At 37.9% G+C, this 20,377-nt stretch overlaps 1 protein-coding gene across 2 annotated transcripts; it reads right to left on the bottom strand.

The window, feature by feature from the left end:
- Nucleotides 1-926: 926 nt before the first annotated feature.
- Nucleotides 927-18,215, bottom strand: LOC143864855 (uncharacterized). Of its 2 annotated transcripts, XM_077375718.1 has the most exons (9): nucleotides 18,038-18,215; nucleotides 13,900-14,033; nucleotides 11,926-12,070; nucleotides 11,583-11,710; nucleotides 10,710-10,781; nucleotides 6,379-6,642; nucleotides 5,910-5,951; nucleotides 2,313-2,525; nucleotides 927-1,271 (listed from the first exon to the last, which is right to left on the bottom strand). In XM_077375718.1, the coding sequence occupies exons 1-9, from the start codon at nucleotides 18,162-18,164 to the stop codon at nucleotides 1,203-1,205; spliced, it is 1,194 nt and encodes a 397-aa protein (XP_077231833.1). In that variant the 5' UTR covers nucleotides 18,165-18,215; the 3' UTR covers nucleotides 927-1,202. The 2 variants fall into 2 exon arrangements, with proteins under 2 accessions (XP_077231833.1, XP_077231834.1); XM_077375719.1 differs by lacking the exon at nucleotides 10,710-10,781.
- Between the last annotated feature and the right edge of the window lie 2,162 nt (nucleotides 18,216-20,377).

Here is a 20,377-nt window from a genome sequence, read left to right as displayed (position 1 = left end):
TATAAATAGCCCTCATTTGCGCTAAGGTGAGGGATCTGAAAATCAAAACCCTAAGCTTTTGCTCTGACATTGCTCTGCACTCCTGCTCATACTGACTTGAGTGTCGAAGCGCCCGTCCGGAGCACCACTCCGGGTTGGTCTTCTGACCCTTTGTCTTCTTGTCTGTGCCCTTGTGCAGCGCAGGACTCCATCAGCCCTTCAGGCCCAGATCAACCCTTCAGGCCCAGATCAGCCCTTCAGGCATAGATCAGCCCTTCAGGCCCAGATCAGCCCTTCAGGCACAGATCAGCCCTTCCGGTCCTACCATAACCTGTTACCAATTTTAAACCTAACAAAGCCAATTGTAAGCCAACTGCCACACGTGTGTGTGTGGGGGGGGGGGGGGGGTTTGTTGGAAAAGCATAAAGTTTGGATCTCCTGGCCAAAAAATACACCAATCTGAGAATTTAACAAAATTTACTTTTGCTCCCCAAATCCTACATCTAGGTAACAAGTCACACTCAACAATAAAGTGTACAAATTACAGGAATTCGTAATAAGATTATGAGTTAAATATGTTTCTTTCCTCAATTTAAAGTTAAATAATAAGATTATGATTAATTTAGATGGGTATCATTAACATCAGAAATTGAAGGTGCCTCTAACTAAAAAAATGAATACGGTTGGCTCAAGTTATGATTTTCATCTATAAAAAAAGTTGGGAATTTTAGAATATTTTTCCTGCAATCCAACAAAGGCCTTAAGGATTGCACAATTAGGGTAATTTTTGGGCTATAAAAGATCCAAGGCCTCTCTCTCTCTCTCTCTCTCTCTCTCTCTCTCTCTCTCTCTCTCTCTCTCGCCCTACAAACAAACACGCCCTACATTAATAACCATTTTCCATGATAATTTATACTATATTTTATTTTAAAAAAAAATACCTTTATTGTAGTAAACATGGCAATACTAAGTGGGTTGTTTAGAAGAACCCTTAACACAAGCATGTCTTCCTATCATTTTCAAAGTCTAATTTAATAAATGGGTGGAAAATTGGAAGTTACATGCACTTCTGCTTGGATACATATTTTATAATCCTAGATTGTAAAATCCTGGATTTTACAAGAACCTGCATTTTATGAGCCAAACCTGGATTTTATAGGCTAGAACCTGGATTTTATAAGGTAAATTCTGGATTTTCACTTCTGTTCTTCCTTGCATGTTCTTCAGTTTACAAACTCGATTCCTGCGAATGGAGCCCCTTTATGAAGTTGTAGAGCGCATTGAGCGACAATCTGCAAACATAAAAAAATTAGCAAATTAAAAATAATCCTTTTACATGGAGCCCCTCATAATGCATTTGAACAATACTTTGGTCTCTTAAATTAAAATATTACCCATTATTTATGTTATTTTACTCTCTTCCCTCCCCATTACCAAACATTAAAGGGCTTTTTTTAAGGCTACTGATATTGGCACCAGCATGTTTTAGTAATTGCACAAACTCAGCTTGTCTTTTCTTTTCTAATTGGCTTATGAGAGCTTTTTGGAAATTGTAATGACCTTTGGCAGCTATTTAAATAATAAAAGATGATTCAGTTAGGGCAATTATCAAAACATGCAAGTGCCAATATCAATACCTTTTTTAAATACCTAAATAACATTATTTCAGCTCAGTAAATTCAGTTGGTTTCTGCAGATGGATACGTAAGTAAACCATTTATGAGGGCCTTAACTTTAATGGTTCACTGAAAAAATATTGATATGACCAATTATGTATAAATATCTGATTAAGATCCACAAAAAGAGCAATACAAAATATAAACATGCAAAGCTCTGTGTGTGTATATAGGCTAATGATATTGACATTTTGACAATGGGAAGTGATAAGTCCGCCCCTTCTGATTACTTGGGACACCCAGCAGCAGTGATCAATGACTGCAGAAGGGTTGATGTACTTCACGTCAGACAGATTCAATGGGGCTGATTGCCACGTACACTGGCCCGGTGTCCCAAGTAATCAAAAGGGGCAGATATATCACTTCTCTTTGACAACTTTGCTTTCTTGTTTTATATAGTTGTTGTTGGGTGATGTGGATCCAATGAGGATCGATTGTGGCTGAGTTTTTGCAAGGGTGCCTCTCTCTCTCTCTCTCTCTCTCTCTCTCTCTCTCACACACACACACACACATATAATGCGCAAACGAACGGAGCTAACTTAGAATAAATATTTTCAATGTACAAATCAAAGAATGTGCAAATTTGCAAAGAGGCTAATTCCATGACTCGAACCCATACAAATCAAAGAATGTGCAAAGGAATCAATTAGTAAATACCTTGGCCTTAATTCGGTAAGAATATTCGGTAACCCCGCCAATATGAGGTGTGATTAGAACATTTGAAAACTTTGAAATCAAATCATCAGGATCAATTGGTTCATTCCAAGCAACATCTATGCCTAAGCCACCCAAGTGACCCGATTCAAGGTGATAAACAACAGATTCATAGTCTAGGAGACCTCCTCGACCCATATTTACCAGAAGGGCACCCTACAAACAAACAATGTTGCGATAATAATTATGCAAGCTTTGATAAAAATGAGGATTATCTTTCAAAATGCTGATTTCCTATTCAAAATCCATTCCCAGTGATCATTGATGATTGTAATGGGGTGAAATGCATCATCTGTAGAAAACCGATAAATACCTTCTTAAATAAGGATCAACAGGATTTGCAGTAAGCAACAAGAAGAAGAAGTGAGAAACACAATCATAAAAAGCAAGAAGATAAGATTTACGTGGTTAAGCAGTGTGCCTATGTCAACAAGAGAAGAGTTTCACTATTTCGATTTAAGGTTTACAAAACTCTCCTCAGCCGAGAAATCATGATTTGCAGCTCGACCTGCGTGTGCGTCGCGCACATTAGTCCGCCGGGTGCTATATAATGCCAGAATACAAGACATTTGCACAACAAGAATGTAATTCTTTTCTTTCATCTAATAAATCTAGTAGGGATCCCGCATAAGCCCAACTTGCATACTAAAAGAAAAGCTTAGATATGTAATGTAAATTATTGGAAATAAAGATAATCAACTTCTCAATGTATAAAGACACATCTTTGGAAACCATGACAATCTCCTGCGAACCCAATGAAGCGCACGATCGGGGATATCATGTAAAAACTATGTCTTTGTCTTAGTGACACATTCTAGGTGGGTATTGTATCTGCGCCTGTTGGGGACAACTTATCCCTTTTTCTGTAATCATCCTTTTCGTTAATAAAGTCATCTTTAAAAAATAACGACATATCAAGAAACTCGACTAGAGGAATTGAAGGAGAAATTTTGTGTTATATTTGGTGATCCTTCTGGTATCCGAATTTGATCTGTAACTTCCTATTTGTGCAAAACAGCGGAAATTATTATACTAGAGGTGTTCATGTATTTTGAATAATTTATATGAGTTGGTTTTGAATTTCAAATTCAAGTTGTTGCAAGAGTGTCGACTTGATCTAAAAAATTATTGAGACTCCTAGTATAAGAAACTTCATATCTACAAAGACACTCTCAGAACAACCATAAAAGAAGTTTGTCTTGTATTAACTGTTATTTGCAATTAACACTTTTTATACATACATAAAACATGTGGGTTTTTCAATTTTAGCACAAAGCATGCGAATTATTATATAGACTAATATTAGGCTTTTCACTCTTGGATATTCTATTATTCATCGCAGACCATATTATGCTCTTTGATTTTTACAAATTTGAATTGTTATATATAGTAAAAAAACAAATAGCTTAAAAAGAAAAAGCTATCTTATTCCTTTTTGTCGATCATATATTATGTGTATTATTTGTTAGAGTACATGAGATCTCACTGTTCATCTGGGTGCCAGATTAGGCAACTATGTTAGATGGGGCATTAGGCTAGATGAGTATGCTAGGTTAGATAAGAATCACCCCATATTTATCTGTTTCTATGCTTATCTTATGTTTCTAAGTTTATCCAAGATTAGTGATTCATCGTTCTTTCATCATATCCTTTATCAATTTCTTTTAATATTGATATTCCAACTGTGTGCATCATTAGTACTTACATTGGGTATCATAGGTATTTCTGTTGTTTTTTATAACTAGTGATTAATAAAATTATGTGTAGGGATCAATCGTATAGCGTGTTTTCTCCCAATTTCTTCTTCCTTTTAAATAATATCAGATTGCAACCCTAACCCTAGATTTTGTCCAATATGGGCTCCCTTTTTATGCTCGGACTCTATCCTCGAAACTAAACATCCAAGTAGCATAATTGTGAATGTATGCTAGGTATAATATGCGTTTATGCAAGATTATGTAGTCAAGCCTCAAAATTCTTTTATGAAAGTTATGAAGAACTTTAGCCTAAAGTTTTTTCTTATCAGTTGCTGTTTAATATGTCATAGAAAGATCCACCTCTGATATTATTGTTTTAAACATTGCTACATCAAGATCCTCAAGTATTTGGGCGCTTTCTCATCTTTACATGACACAAATCTCTAGAACTTTTTATTGACAAACTCCTCCTTTTCTGTATTTCCTCCTTTTGCACGAAATTTTTCCTTATTTTGTCAAGGTACGTACTTTTCATGGAAAGGGTCAAGTGGTTTCACAAGCCACTTATTTATTAGTAGGGGTAGAGCAAGAAGCAAGCCCCCGTTCGGGTGGCGGGCTAGTAGGTGGTTCGAGGTTCAGATCAATGTCTAACTGATAATGAGCGGCCTCGTTTTCAAAAAGAGCTGTGGGTCAAGTTTTTAATAGGTCTTGAAATTAGTGTAATGCAACTTTTAAAGCAAGTTGTGCTGAGCTATATGTTAATTTTCCAGGTGAATTTGAATCATACAAGTGAGATAGTGGGATATTGTTTGCTTCTTTTCTAGTGGATTTCACTGATGCGACTTTGCTGTGCATTTTCAGATTGAAAAGTTCATGGGAGATGATTAATTAGTAATTGTTAAAACTTATATTTACTGTAAGATTTTTTTTATTAGATTAGTCATGGAAGATTGCTAGTTTTGGTGAATTTGGTAGAACTTGCTGATAGCGTTTTGGGAAAATATAACAAATGGGAAAAGTGTATCATAAAGAGAGAAATGTCAAATATTAGAACAAGAGTGCAGATATCATCTCCCTATATTGCCTGTACATTTACCTAGATATACATACAGAAGGTATTGTCACTCACAAATTTAGGGACTTCCACCCAAGCCAGTTTGTTCCATAGTTACCACGGTGGGAAACGAATTCGGGAAACAAAATGTGAAACGGAAACGGGAAACGCATGAAAAATATATAGGGGAAACGAGAAATGAGAAAAATGATAGAAAATCGTTAAGAAACGTCTTAGGAAACACATTAGAAGCGTTCCAGAAACGATAGAAAACACACACATGAAACATAAGGAAAACACAAAATATGTAGTTTTGTAGATTTAAACAAGAAAAACAATTCTCCAATTTTTTTATCATGTTTCGGAAACGTTTTCGAAACGTGTTTCTCGCGTTTTATGGGAAACGAGTTTCCCACGCGAAAAACGAGTTTTAAGGGAAACGGATTTCCCACATGCACAAGGAGTTTCCGGCAACTATGGTTTGTTCAATTTGATATATTCTTTCTTTCTTTCTTTCTTTCTTTCTTTTTACATGCAGGACCAAATGACTTGGGTGGCATGCCTAATTCTAAGGGTGGAAATATTATCCCCTCTTGAATACATATTATAAGTCTAATCCTACCCAATTTACGTCATTTCAATTAATTTTCTTACTAAATGCAAAGTTTTTCAGTCTACTCTAACCTTGGGCCATATGCCTTTCATTAATAATAGAACCCAACCATACCATTTTAAACAAAAATAATAATAAGGCATCTATAGAAATCAGTTGAGTTTTAGACTACAAACCTCTTTCATAGAAGAGATAAATTTCCTGTCCACTATGCCAACCTGAAAGGTGCATCATCCAAGGATATATTTAGATAGCAATAAATACAGGGAAATGATATTTGCACTCCCTTATCTTGATAATGGCACTCCCCATTTTGTTAAACCACCTTCTAATTGGTTGTTGTTACTTTTGAGGATTTGAAACAATCCTTATCAATTAATCGGAGAAACATAAATTGTTGAGAGGAGCATCAATCATTAAAACTAAGGAATGTTGATACAATATCCCTAAATACAGTGTAAAACACTCTTATGAATAGGGAAATGATATAGTCGCCCCCTTTTCTTCCCTGGGCCACACGCATGTAGTGTAAAAATAGTAGTCATAACTCATAAATACACTAGAGGGGGTCTCCTGGGGAAGAAAGGGGACAAATATATCACTTCCCTTATGACAAGGAAAAAAATAAAAGGAGATGAGATTGACCGTTTCATTGTTCAAGGGCAAGCAAGCAACAACTATGTCAGCCTCTCTGGCAAAATCATATTTATCTTCAGGACCACCCTTCTTGTCAACCAGACAATTGATGCCTTCATGTTTGATGTTTGATGTTGGAGATCTACCATTTGGATGGCTATATTCAGGAAAATTAAGAGCCCAACTCTGTTTTGTTGCAAGGATTCTTACACCAAATGGTCGTAAGCGTTTCGCAAGATCGATTCCAATTTTACCAAATCCCATAATAAAGACCTGCGCAAAACAAAAATTATCTATTAGTAACATCTAAAACTCTTAGAAATGAACTCGGCTAGGTAAAACTTAGTCGATTCAGGCAAGTCAATGATTGACACAATCAAATTTTCAATAACTTGGACGATTCAAAGGAGTTTCGATTAACTCAATAGGACCGAAGTCGAGCCAAATTGGGCAAGTCAATGATTGACATAGAGAACTTTAAAAAGTACTCTTAGAACATTAATCAAATAGTTTTGTTAAATCCGTGACTAAAGTATGAAGAAGATTTGCGATGTTATGCCACCTATCATACAACGAGTGAAGTAGACAAAACATAAACATTAATGACCAAAATAAGATCTAGAATTATTTTAGTTCACTAAGATAAGTGGAAGCTAAAGAAAAAAATTTGATATTATTCCAAAGACACATGATTGATTTAGGGAACTGTTATCAGAACTACTGTATTTTGATGAGGGCACTCCTCACTTTATTAAAAGTACAGTATGACCGGCACCATAGGATGATCCAAACCGTCCATTAGATGGGCCACAGCCTAAATAAGTTGTGCCCCAAAAATTATTTTCATAGGTTGATCCTACCCCTCCGATCTATAGAGGGTTAGGATCAACCCTCTAACATTCAGATCTGAGGGTTAGGTTCACCCTATGGAAATGATTTTTGGGCACAACCTATTTAGGCTGTGGTCCATCTAATGGACGGTTTGGATCATCCTATGGTGCGGGCCATACCGTTCTTTTAATAAAGTGAGGAGTGCCCTCATCATAATACAGTGGTGCTGATAACTAGGGCTGCAACTCGAGCCGGGTAAAACCCGACCCGCATCGACCCGACCCGAAAATAGCCTGGGTCGGGTTCATGTTTCATGGGTTTCGGGTCGAGCCGGGTTCAGCATTCAAAAGCCCGCATGAATCTCGGGTCGAGCCGGGTTTGAAGGGGCCCGACCCGACCCGACCCGAGTTACATAAGTTATAGCATGTACATTTTTTTCTATTGTTAGTTAAAAGTTAAAGGGATAATTACATTTACACCCGCTCTAGTTTCTGACACATCCACTTCCACCCCTATAGTTTAAAACGTGACAAATACACCCTTGTAGTTTCAATTTGTTTAAGGTAGGCCCCCTCAGCTGAAGGTTCGTCCATAGATTGAAGGGTTAGGATGATCCGATGGAGCTTATTTTTTGGGCACACCCTAACTATGTCAGGACCCATCAAATGAACGCTTTGGATCATCCAAACAATGTGGGCCCACATTATTTGGATGATTTTTTGGTAGTATTTGGATTCGGGTAGGGGCCCACATTATTTGGATGATCCAAAGCGTTCATTTGATGGGTCCTGACATATATATGGTGTGCCCAAAAAATCAACTCCATCGGATCATCCTAACCCTTCAATCTAAGGACGAACCTTCAGCTGAGGGGGCAAACCTTAAACAAATTGAAACTACAGGGGTGTATTTGTCACGCTTTAAACTATATATAGGGGTGGAAGTAGATGTGTTAGAAACTAGAGGGGGTGTAAATGTAATTATCCCAAAGTTAAAAGTGAAAACCCACGCACCCACTGTTACTGTATGTGAGTGTAATTTCTGCTTCTATGAGTTGAGTTGATTCGAGTGTTTGATTCAGCATTGTTTGATTGTAATTACAACATTGTTTGATTACAGCATTGTTTGATTCAAGTGTGATGTGAGTGTAATTACATCATTGTTTGATTCAAGTGTAATGTGAGTGTAATTGCTGCTTTTATGAGTTGAGTTGCCTTGCCAAACAAGAATTTTCCTTAAAAATTTGCGTCAACGTGAAAAAACCCGACCCGACCCGAACCGACCCGAGATTTATCATGGGTAGGGCCGGGTTTGGGAATCGTGGGTTTTCCGAAAAAAAACCCGACCCGACCCGACCCGAGATATTTCTCGGGTAGGGTTGGGTTCTCCAAAACCCGACCCGCCCGACCCGAGTTGCAGCCCTACTGATAACATTTCCCTTGATTTAATCATATTACAGATTACCAACATCTCCGGCTACATTTTGGGCTGCAGAAAAAGAAATGGCAAAAAGTACTTGCAGAGCAGCAGAGTGCCGTGGGAATATGGGATGGGACATCAAAGTACTCTATCCAGTGGGTTGTTTAACAAAAAATATAGCAAAAAAAAAAAAGAAACTCCAGATTTGCAAATAAAATTATTTTAACATAATCGTATTTGAAAACGGGACATTAATGCCACTTTGGAAACTATTAACTATACCAATTCTAAGTTATCTACACACTAGCTTAAAATACAGTGGGGGCCACATTATTTGGGTGATCCAAACCATTCATTTTTAAGGCCCTCACATAGATAGGGTGTCCACAAAAAATCAGATCCATAGGATCATCCTAACCATTCGAACTGTGGAGGCGAAAAATGGCCTAATTTGTGAAGGTTTAAAGACATCCATTTTACCTACACAAATCGTAGGGTTGGGATGATCCTATGGATCTGATTTTTTGTAGACACCCTATCTATGTGAGGGCCATTAAAATGGATGGCTTGGATCACCCAAACAATGTGGGCCCCCACTATATATATATGGGAAAAGTGAGCGTACTCGGTCGAGTCGATAAGCTTATCTACTCGGTCGGCTAAAAACAGTGGGAGCCCACATTTTTTGGGTGATCCAAACCATTCATTTGAAAGGTCCTTATCTAGATAGGGTGGCCACAAAAAATTAGCCCCATAGGATCATCATAACCCATCCAACAGTGGAGGAAAATGGGTAGATCTGTGGACAAACTATGTCTGTCCATTTCCCCCCATTTTTCCCTCCACATTTGGATGGGTTAGGATGATCATATGGATCTGATTTTTTGTGGACACCTTATGTAGGTACGGCCGGGCCTTTCAAATGAATGGTTTGGATCACCCAAACAATGTGGGCCCTGTTTTTAGCTTGACCGAGTAGATAAGCTTATCTACTCGACCGAGTACGGTCACTTTTCCGTGTGTGTGTGTGTGTGTGTGTATATATATATATATATATATATATATATATATATATATATATATATAGAGAGAGAGAGAGAGAACGGTTCCTACACATATGTGTAGAAAAGTTATCTACACACTAGCTTAAAATACAGTGGGGGCCACATTATTTGGGTGATCCAAACCATTCATTTTTAAGGCCCTCACATAGATAGGGTGTCCACAAAAAATCAGATCCATAGGATCATCCTAACCATTCGAACTGTGGAGGCAAAAAATGGACTAATTTGTGAAGGTTTAAAGACATCCATTTTACCTCCACAAAACGTAGTGTTGGGATGATCCTATGGATCTGATTTTTTGTAGACACCCTATCTATGTGAAGGTCTTTAAAATGGATGGCTTGGATCACCCAAACAATGTGGACCCCCACTGTATTTTAAGCTAGTGTGTAGAGAACTCTCTACACATATGTGTAGGAACCGTTTTCTCATATATATATATATATATCTGTGTGTGTGTGTGTGTGTGTGTGTGTGAAGAAACTGTTAGTGCGCTTAAGCTCGCCAAACTTATGGTGCGCTTAACCGCCCAATCACATGGGGGCCCACTTTGTTAGGATGATCCAAAGCATTCATTTGAAAGACCCTTACATAAATGGGGAGTGTACCAAAAATCAGCTCCATAGAATCATCCTAACCCATCCATTTGTGGAGGTCAAAATGGACAGACATTGTTTGTCCACAAATCTGCCAATTTTGTCCTCCACAAATTGAGGGGTTAGGATGATCCTATGGAGCTGATTTTTGGTACACCCCCTATCTACGATAGGGCCTTGCAAATGAATGGTTTGGATCACCACAGATCATGTGGGACCCATGTGATTGGGCGCTTAAGCGCACCATAAGCTTGGTGAGCTTAAGCACACCAACAGTTTCCTCTCTCTCTCTCTCTCTCTATATATATATATATATATATATATATATATATATATATATATATAATTCAAATATTCTTTGGAGGTATCCAAAGAGGCCGTTCAAGAAGAAACACATTAGAGAAAAATAAATGAGAAAAACAAAACCCACTGTTTTTCCAAGGAGAGTTTCTCCAACTGGCTCTCCTAATCTTTTCTGCTTTACAACCATTTCCATCTCCTTCTGTAGCAATAATATTGGTCAAAAGTCACAAGTCAATTTACAAGAAATGACAAACTGATTCGAAAGAGAATATTAGAAAAAGTGATTCATGGAAGAAATTAAAGATGTGGGAAGACAAAATTGTTTACTAAGTCTCAAATAAATGAAAGGAATAGCTATATATCCTATGAAATTGGCTCATTCATTAATTCATAATGGACCAACTTGATTGGTGGTATTCACAGTATTAAATCGAAGAGTCCATAACCCCAGATTGATGGTTTTCACAGTATAAGCACTACAAATTAGTATTAAATAAAATAGAATTGATGCGAACCTGAGCTATCATACCAATTTGATGCAAACCTATGGTTCACAGTTTGATTTTTGGGAATCTAGGAGCATAATATGGGTTCTAATTCAATAGAGAAGTAAAAGGTAGTATGCATTCCCAAAATTAGATTATATCTAACGACTTCTAAGATGACTGAAGCACATCAAGAAACCAATTACAAACATACAAACACTAATGTTTGTTGTTCTCCACAGGAACTTATAGATTAGTCATTTAATTACCATATTGATAGATAAAAGAAAGGCTTTAGGTCAAAGGTTGTGAAACACACAGAACACCTCAGATCTTTCAATTTCATAATTAACTAATTGTAGATTTTTTTAAATTGAACCACAGGTTTCCAAAATGCATAGCAACGATTAAGGATTGGCAACACTTAAAAAGGAGAGAATATACACTCTTATATCTAAGTTTAGGAGTGGATGACAACAAAGTTGCAACTACATTATTGGTTTGAAGTAACTTACTTGCTTTCGAAGAAGGCCCAACATCAAATAAATGGCCAATTCTGCACATGATGCTGAATTTCCACTCACATCGGCAGGAATTCTTGCAACTTTGATTCCATATCGCGTAGCAGCATCAACGTCAACACCTACAGGAAAGAAACGGTATGGTCATATATAGATCTTTGAATTGGAAAAATATGAATAGACTATTAAGCTAATGGTCATATATAGATCTTTGAATTGGAAAAATATGAATAGGCTATTAAGCTAACAACACTCGAGAACCTTTGAAAGATTAGATTGTGGAACCACAATCTCAAGTAAAAACTATGCTAAACCAATATATGGCATCAAAAGTTACCTTCTAATCCAACTCCAAACTGCATTATAAGCTTCATATGATCTGCACGAGCAATAACTTTTGAATCTAGGCAACCATTTTTCACTATACAAATCTGGTATTTCCCAATAACATCAGGCACGTCATCAAGGGGTGCATTATCAACCTGTTAGAGTTGAAAAGTCATTAGCTATATAATAAACATTGCAAGCCTGATCAAATTTTCAGCCAGAAGAAATCATGAATTACCAAGTTTCTTAGCTGTATAATGAGTGTGGGTCTACATTGACAGATATGGGCTACTCTCATGGTCACCTTAGATTAGCCATAGCCCAAATATTAATCATTTTAACCATGAATTCTAGCATTTTTAGCCATTTGAATCTGGATTTTTCGGCTGATTAAGACAAATTTATTGAGAGAAAAAAGAAGAATCGATAACAGGGCAGCAGCCCACACTAATACAGTGGAAATTATCTCGAAGGAGGAGCCAAAACAGAGTTAACCGAATCTGAATTGGGGGGTTGATCGAAAGCATCATCATCCCCCCCCAAAAAAAAACCATTGATTTTGCAGGGAGATAAGAGTAGAATTTGAGTCTCAGTTGTACCCCTATCAGTACAAAAATCAGCTCTAGGATTTCCTTGCCTGTAAATGTGGGAGGCCTATAAACCAAAGGAGAGAAGATTTTTTTTGAAAAGGTAACATATCTTTATTAAAACAGCAGCAGAAATACAAGCGATGTGGGGACAAGACGTCCCCCTACACGATTATTACATTCACTGCCCTCGCAGCCTTAAACAATCGCACACCTGTGTTGCATGGATTCTTTGCCTCATGTCGAATCCGTGTTGACACGTTTTGACATGCGAATCGAACATGGATTCTCATGGGGACACATCTGGATTCTTGTCGTAGAAGATTCCTATTTTTTCGGGCAAATCCAACACATTATTGTCTCTTTTAAAATTTGAATCCTGTACAATTTTCCTTTAACCCTGATTTCTTCTTAACATTTTTTAAATAAAAACACATCCAGTCTTCTCTTAATAAAAACCCTAGCGCCTTGATCCTCTACCCTCAAACATAGACCCACTTCCCCTTTTTCTTCAACTCTAGCGCCTCGATCCCACACAAGCAGCACTCTTTTAACCGCTAACCTAAAGACTAAAGAGCCCCCTCCACTGCACTATAGATTTTGTAGAAAACCAAGGTAGAAAGTGTTGGGTATATAATATAACTCATGTATGTTCTAATATAAGCCCAATAATATAATGGACCGGTGTAGTGGGCTTATTTGGGCTACAGCCCACTAACCTATTAAAACCCTAGTGTATCTAATATATATAGGGGCTGGAGGCAACAAACTTGGTATTCCAATCTAGATACATTGAGTGTAATGCTTCAAACAACCTCTTGCTTAACCTAATTACTCTAACAGAAAGAGGCTCCTCCTCTTCACCATACAACCACCCTCCTTGCTAAGACTTAAAATGCAGATTTGTAGAAAACCAAGATAGGAAGAGACCCTTCGTCTTCATTAAATCCACAATCCTTGATGCCCCATGATTCCTTCCAGTTACAAAGAAAATCCATCCTCTGCCCCTACGCGAATTCCTAACCAACAAGTGTTTCTTAAGCCCTCTATTTTGTGATCCAGGAAACTTCACAAAAGAATCCTTCTCGACAGAGAGTGCCAACAAGATTAGAAGAACGCTGTGACTGAGAGAGATACCACCGTCAGACATCTGAGTCTATACCATGCATCCAAGGCCTTGTTTGTTTTAAATTTTTGAGACCATTTTTTTTACTTGGGACAGCCCCTTCAGTGTAAAAGAGTACAAAAAATACACTAGAGGGAGCTATCCCAACTTTTTAAAAGGGGGTGAATTTATCACTTCCCTATTGTGAATTCTAAGATTAGCTTATGATCACAAAAGAATGCAATGAATTTGAATAATGTTGAAAATATATAAAAGAATAAATATTTTATACCTGAATAAATGGATAGTTCTGCAAATATTCCCTCGTGTAATTGTGAGAAGAAGGCCAATGGGTCCCACAAAAGAGCACACGGGTAATGTTTTTTTCACTTTTCCCAACCATTTTTTCAACTTTGTTTGGGATATCTGTAGCAAAACATCTCATGCTGTTAAAATAATGTTAGATACAAGTAACAAGTTTTAAAATTTCCATGGAACTTGTTGGATGATTTAAAATTTTAAAACCATTGGCCACATGTGGATAATTTGATTCCCTACCTATTTGGATTATCTAAGCCATTCCTTTGTTGGTCACAGCCATGGAGAGGTTAATCCTAAAAATAGGTTGTGCCCTAAAAATTATTTCCATATGTTAATCCTAACCCTCTGATCTATAAAGGGTTAGGATCAACCCTCTAACATTGACATCGAAGGGTTAGATTAACCTATGGAAATGATTTTTGGGGCACAACCCATTTAGGCTGCGGCCCATCTAGTGGACGGTTTGGATCATCCTATGGTGCGGTCGATACCGTACTTTTAATAAAGTGAGGAGTACCCTCATCAAAATACAGTAGTGCGGATAACATTTCCCTTTTTCAAACATACTTGTGGAACTTGTGTTTGACAATTGACATAGTAATTTTTAAGAAAATTTGAATTTCTTGTATCATGGCAGGAAACTTATTTTAATTAGGGTAAATTATTACTTATAAAAATAAGTTTTTTTTTTAAATGAGGAAATTTTATTAAAATAGAAGGCCCACGACTGTGATGGGAGAGGGCAAAGATTGTATATGGACTACTTATAATAATAAGTTATTATTATTAATATTATATTGAAAGGATGTTGGGATTCCCTTCTTTTTATATTGACACCCACCTCCTTATTTTTCAACTTTGCAAATTTTTATTTAGCTATTGAAGGCTGTTATTAAATGACGTCCAATAGTCAATGGAAAAAATGTTTAATAAAGTAAGTAGTTACCTTGTAAAACCAGGGGTGCGCTTTATCATTTGTATCTGTGCTATATTATAAAAACTTAGATTATTAAACAGATATGTTTGAAAAAATCTGATGTATAATAGTAGGAAAATGATATTGTGTACGACAGTAAGACCTTTGTTGATTTTCCTGAGCTAAGTGCTGGCTTACAGGAGAATTTATATTATGGGTGGCCGTGAAAACACGTGAAGTCTGAAACAAGTAGGTACGGCCCACTTTTTTATATGATCCAAACCGTTCATCTGTTTGGGCACAATGTAAATAGGTTGTGCCCCAAAAATCATTTCCATAGGATGATCCTAACCCTCTGATCTGTAGAAGATTCCATAAATGATTTTTGGAAATTTGAATTTTCAAATAAGTTCAGATTGGAGGGTTAGGATCATCCTATGGAAATGATTTTTGGGACACACCCTATTTACGTTGTGCCCAAACAGATGAACGGTTTGGATCATAAAAAAAAAGTGGGCCGTACCTACTTTTTTAAACTTCACGTGTTTTCACAGCCACCCATCATATAAATTCTGGGCTTACAGTTACATCACTTGTGATGTTGTGGCCAGACCCTATTTCTTCGGTCCCCTGGTCATTCTTAATTACTCTCAGTCTTGCTAGCACTACTCATTATCATATGCCAGCCGCTTAAACATAAATTCTTTATGACTATCTATAATTTATCTATACTAATCTATACTAAGAATGTTTCTTTCCATCGTCATTCGTTTTATATTCAAGAAAGATTTTTATTGGAAAACTTTTTCTAACCCAAACCCCCCCCAACGTCACCCACTGTTTCTCTCTCCTTTTCCACACTTATTTCTGTACATCTGCAACTCAGCATATGGTGTCTACACATGATGCAATGATGACGTGGGGTGGGGGCCGAACAATTTATTACTATGCCTAGCTTAGTCGGGCCTAACAATTTACACCTCAAGTTTTGATGGTCGGGACGCACCAACTATTTATTTCAGGGTTATTTACAGATAGTTGCATTATTGACATAAAAATGTCACTTGTTGAGAAAAAACAAATAAATGCTGATTTATAAAAAATCAAAATTTTAGGACCAAAATGCCCCTCAGTACATTTATTATGCTTCCCTTCTTTTTTTTTACAGTTTTACTTTTACCCTGTTTTTAACCTAGTTGAAGTGCTTCTTCTCCGGCGAAACTTACTCTTTTCTCCGGCAATACGTAAGAAGGTTAGCCTGAAATCTCATTCTCCCTCTCTCTATATTTCTTTTTTTTTTCAAAACTCCATCTAACATCATCTCTCTCTCTCTCTCTTTCTCTCTCTCTCTCTCTCTCTCTCTCTCATTTTTTAGGGTATTCAAAGGTTTTTTTTGCTTGAAATGTACAAAATTGGACCTATCAGCCTTCTGCCTCGTCAAATCTTTCTCAAAAAGGGTTTCGAGATCTCCCCCTCTTCTTCTCAACGCAAAAACAGGTATCGAAGCTAAAACAGGATATTCGAATCCAAAATTAACTTGGTCGAAGTGAAAAATGTGTTTCCTGTAACATTCGCCGTTGTGTTTTTCGCTTCGACTAAATTTTTTTAAGCTTCGAATAACTTGTTTTTTTGCTTCGACTAACATGTTTATGACGAAAAATGTGCATAAAGAGCATTTCTCGTCATATATTATGCACTCATGCTCTATTTATTGTTGTGGGAAGGTTAAGTGGGCCCCCAAAAACATGTTAGTCGAAGTAACGAGTACCTGTAATTTTAGTCGAAGCGAAAAACACAACGGCGAATATTACAGGAAACACATTTTTCACTTCGACCAAGTAAATTTTGGCTTAGAATATCCTGTTTTGGCTTCGAGTACCTGTTTTTGCGTTGAGAAGAAGATGGGGAGGTCTCGAAACCCTTTTTGAGAAAGATTTGACAAGGCAGAAGGCTGATGGGTCTAATTTTGTGCATTTCAAGCAAAAAAAAACCTTTGAATACCCTAAAAAATGAGAGAGAGAGAGAGAGAGAGAGAGAGAGAGAGAAGAAGAAGAAGAAGAAGAAGAAGATGTTAGATGAAGTTTTGAAAAAAAAAATAGAAATATAGAGAGAGAGGGAGAATGAGATTTCAGGCTTACCTTCTTACGTATTGCCGGAGAAAAGAGTAGGTTTTGCCGGAGAAGAAGCACTTCAACTAGGTTAAAAACAGGGTAAAAGTAAAACTGTAAAAAGAAGAAGAGAAGCATAATAAATGTACTGAGGGGTATTTTGGTCCTAAAATTTTGATTTTTTATAAATCAGCATTTATTCGTTTTTTCTCAACAAGTGACATTTTTATGTCAATAATGCAAGTCTCTGACACGTAACAGTAAATAACCCTTTATTTTACCCCTGAGTAGGGCCACTATCTCCACCCTAATCTATGAATTAGGGTGGGGCCGACCATTCTACACATATTTTGATGGGTGGGCACACCATTTTACAGCCATGCATAGCATCGGTTGGAACGCTAGGTATCTTATACTAGTAAATTTCCTTATAGCTATTAAATAACTTATAAAATGTATTATGCCTATTAAATAACATACATTTGAAGCTCCGAGTCTGAGTCCGCTTTCGCCGTGACCTAGTGATAGGAAGCTTCCAAGTTGGGAGGAAACTGCTGGGAAGCTTACTTTCACAAAAGCCCTAGAAGCTAAATTCTTCCATCAGAGTGTCCCGGTAAGTCCAAAGTTGCAATGTACATAAATAAAATTATGAGGAGAGGGAGGGCGAGAGTAAGCCGCAACGGAAGTGGGTTAGAGACCTAGGGTCAATGGCTAGAGAAGGAAGAAAAGAGAAAATTAGAGAGAAAAATGACAAAATATTGAAAATAGAAAATTAAAATATTTACTTCTACTAAAATGCCCTTGAAATAATACGTGAAGTTTATAAAGATTGGAAGATATTTTCATAAAATAGTATAAAAAAATCAGATTTAGGACTGTCCCGCTTGCTTTTGTTAGTTTTTTGGATCTGATCTTTTGGACTCTATGTCTCTATGATAAAGATCATGTAATGCGTCTAAATCTTGTCCATTTAAGCTCGAATTCGGACGGTAAGAGAGAGAGATCAGTGTGAGTAGAAAAACCAAACTAAAGAATCACCTTTTAAGTCCATTTTACGTCGAATGAAACGGAGGCTAAAGAAGTACCTGGAAACATATGGATTTGCGAAGATGGAGAGGAGTCGGTGGCTTGAGCTCTGAATCTACTTTCGGTAAAGATGGGAGCATTTTGAGGAAGAAGAGAGTGTGGGTGGAGAAAGGGAAGGGAATGCATAGCAAATTGTGGAAAATAAAATCTCTATTTGCTCTTCTGTTTGCCGTTTCAATTTCCTCATGGAGAAGAGAATATGTATAGTGGTCCAGTGGACGTGAAAATGTCTTATTATATCAGGTTGGTCCCACCATATTATTTTTTCTGTCGGTGCATCTCCAATTTTAAGTAGCACATGGATGACTCACGTGAAAGCCCAAGACCTGCCCAACATGGGTGGGATCCATCTACCAGTAAAATAAAGGCATTGGCCATTAGAATTAGGGCTGTAACTCGGGTCGGGCGGGTCGGGTTTTGGAGAACCCAACTCTACCCGAGAAATATCTCGGGTCGGGTCGGGTAGGGTTTTTTTTCGGAAAACCCACGATTCCCAAACCCGGCCCTACCCATGATAAATCTCAGGTCGGGTCGGGTTTTTTCACGTTGACGCAATTTTTTAAGGAAAATTTTTGTTTGACAAGGCAACTCAACTCATAGAAGCAAAAATTACACTCACATTACACTTGAATCAAACAATGATGTAATTACACTTGAATCAAACAATGATGTAATCAAACAATGTTGTAATTACAATCAATGTTGAATCAAACACTTGAATCAACTCAACTCATAGAAGCATAAATTACACTCACACACAATAACAATGGGTGCGTGGGTTTTCACTTCTAACTTTTAACTTTTAACTAACAATAGAAAAAAATGTACATACTATAACTTATGTAACTCGGGTCGGGTCGGGTCGGGCCCCTTCAAACCCGGCTCGACCCGAGATTCATGCGGGCTTTTGAATGCTCAACCCGGCTTGACCTGAAACCCATGAAACCTGAACCCAACCCAGGCTATTTTCGGGTCGGGTCGATGCGAGTCGGGTAAAACCCCGCTCGAGTTGCAGCCCTAATTAGAATTATCAACGGACAAAGTACCGAGAAGGGTCCCACTCTGACCACATATATCCTTGAAATGAGAATCTTTGGATATGATTCGGATCCCATCACAATGTCCTAAATAACATGTACTTAGGAACCAGGCTGGCGCTGTTACCAGGCTGGCTCTATTCAATCATTTGGACTCCAAAACTGATTATTAAACTCCAAATTATAACTCAAAATTGTATTTAATTTTGAGTTCAACAATCAGTTTTTGGACTCAAAATCCACAACAAAGCCTTTATTTTGAGTTCAATAATCACTTTTGGACTCATATCGTATATGGATGAAATAAAAGTGCCGCTCTAGAAATTTGATCCAACAACAGCCCACTTTATAAGACGCTAATGTTGATTTTCCTCCACCAAAACTTGGGCAACCCCAAGGTCATTTAGAGAGAGAGAGAGAGAGCTTGCTGCTGCTGCAGCAAGGACGGAGCAGCGAGGGTGAAGGTACTTGCCACAAATATGGATTTCCAAATAATGTCTTGCAGAAGAGATTTGAAAATTAGATCTTTTTTTATTATTGTAACTGATTTGGAAATTTAAGGATTTGATCCTCAACGGCCAAATGTAAGGAAGCCAAATCTAAATCTTGTAGGTATCCAAAATGTGGCCTAGACCTGGCAAAAGCGACCCGTGCCCGCGGGTCGACCCGACCCTCCCGCAAATTTGCGGGCACGGGTCTGAGTTTTAGTGACCCGTCAAAACTAACCCGCGGGTGACCCAACCCGCAAAAACACGGGTCGGGTCGGGTCAACCCACGGGCACCCCCACGGGCAACCGCAAGTCACTTGGCTTTTTTAAGGGTGGTGATTTTGTTATGCTAATCTAGTTAGATGGCTTCATGCTAATCTATTTTTTTAAGGGTTTGATGCCTAAATAGGTTATGGCTGGCACCATCGAATATAAATAGGTTGTGGCTAGCACCATAGGTTGATCCCAACCCTCCGATTTGAATGTTAGAGGGTTGATCACTTGATCCTAACTCTCTATAGAGATAGAGGGTTAGGATCAATCTATTGAAATGATTTTTCGGGCACAACCTATTTAGGCTATGGGCCATCTAATGGACGGTTTGGATCATCCCACGGTGCCGGCCATACCCCCCTCATCAAAATCCAGTAATAACATTTACCAAAATAAACAACTGTTTGAATTTGCGGGTGACCCGCGGGTTGACCCGGCCCACCCGCGGGCCGCGCGGGTCACCAAAATTCTGACCCGCAAAAATGCGGGTCATCTCCTGACCCGCACCCGCATCACCCGCGGGTTGACCCGGCCCGACCCA

Source organism: Tasmannia lanceolata, unplaced genomic scaffold (assembly GCF_043159265.1).
Source record: "Tasmannia lanceolata isolate RefF3 unplaced genomic scaffold, GAP_Taslan_0.1 ptg000054l, whole genome shotgun sequence".
NCBI lineage: Eukaryota > Viridiplantae > Streptophyta > Magnoliopsida > Canellales > Winteraceae > Tasmannia > Tasmannia lanceolata.
This window is presented reverse-complemented; position numbering and strand designations above follow the sequence as displayed.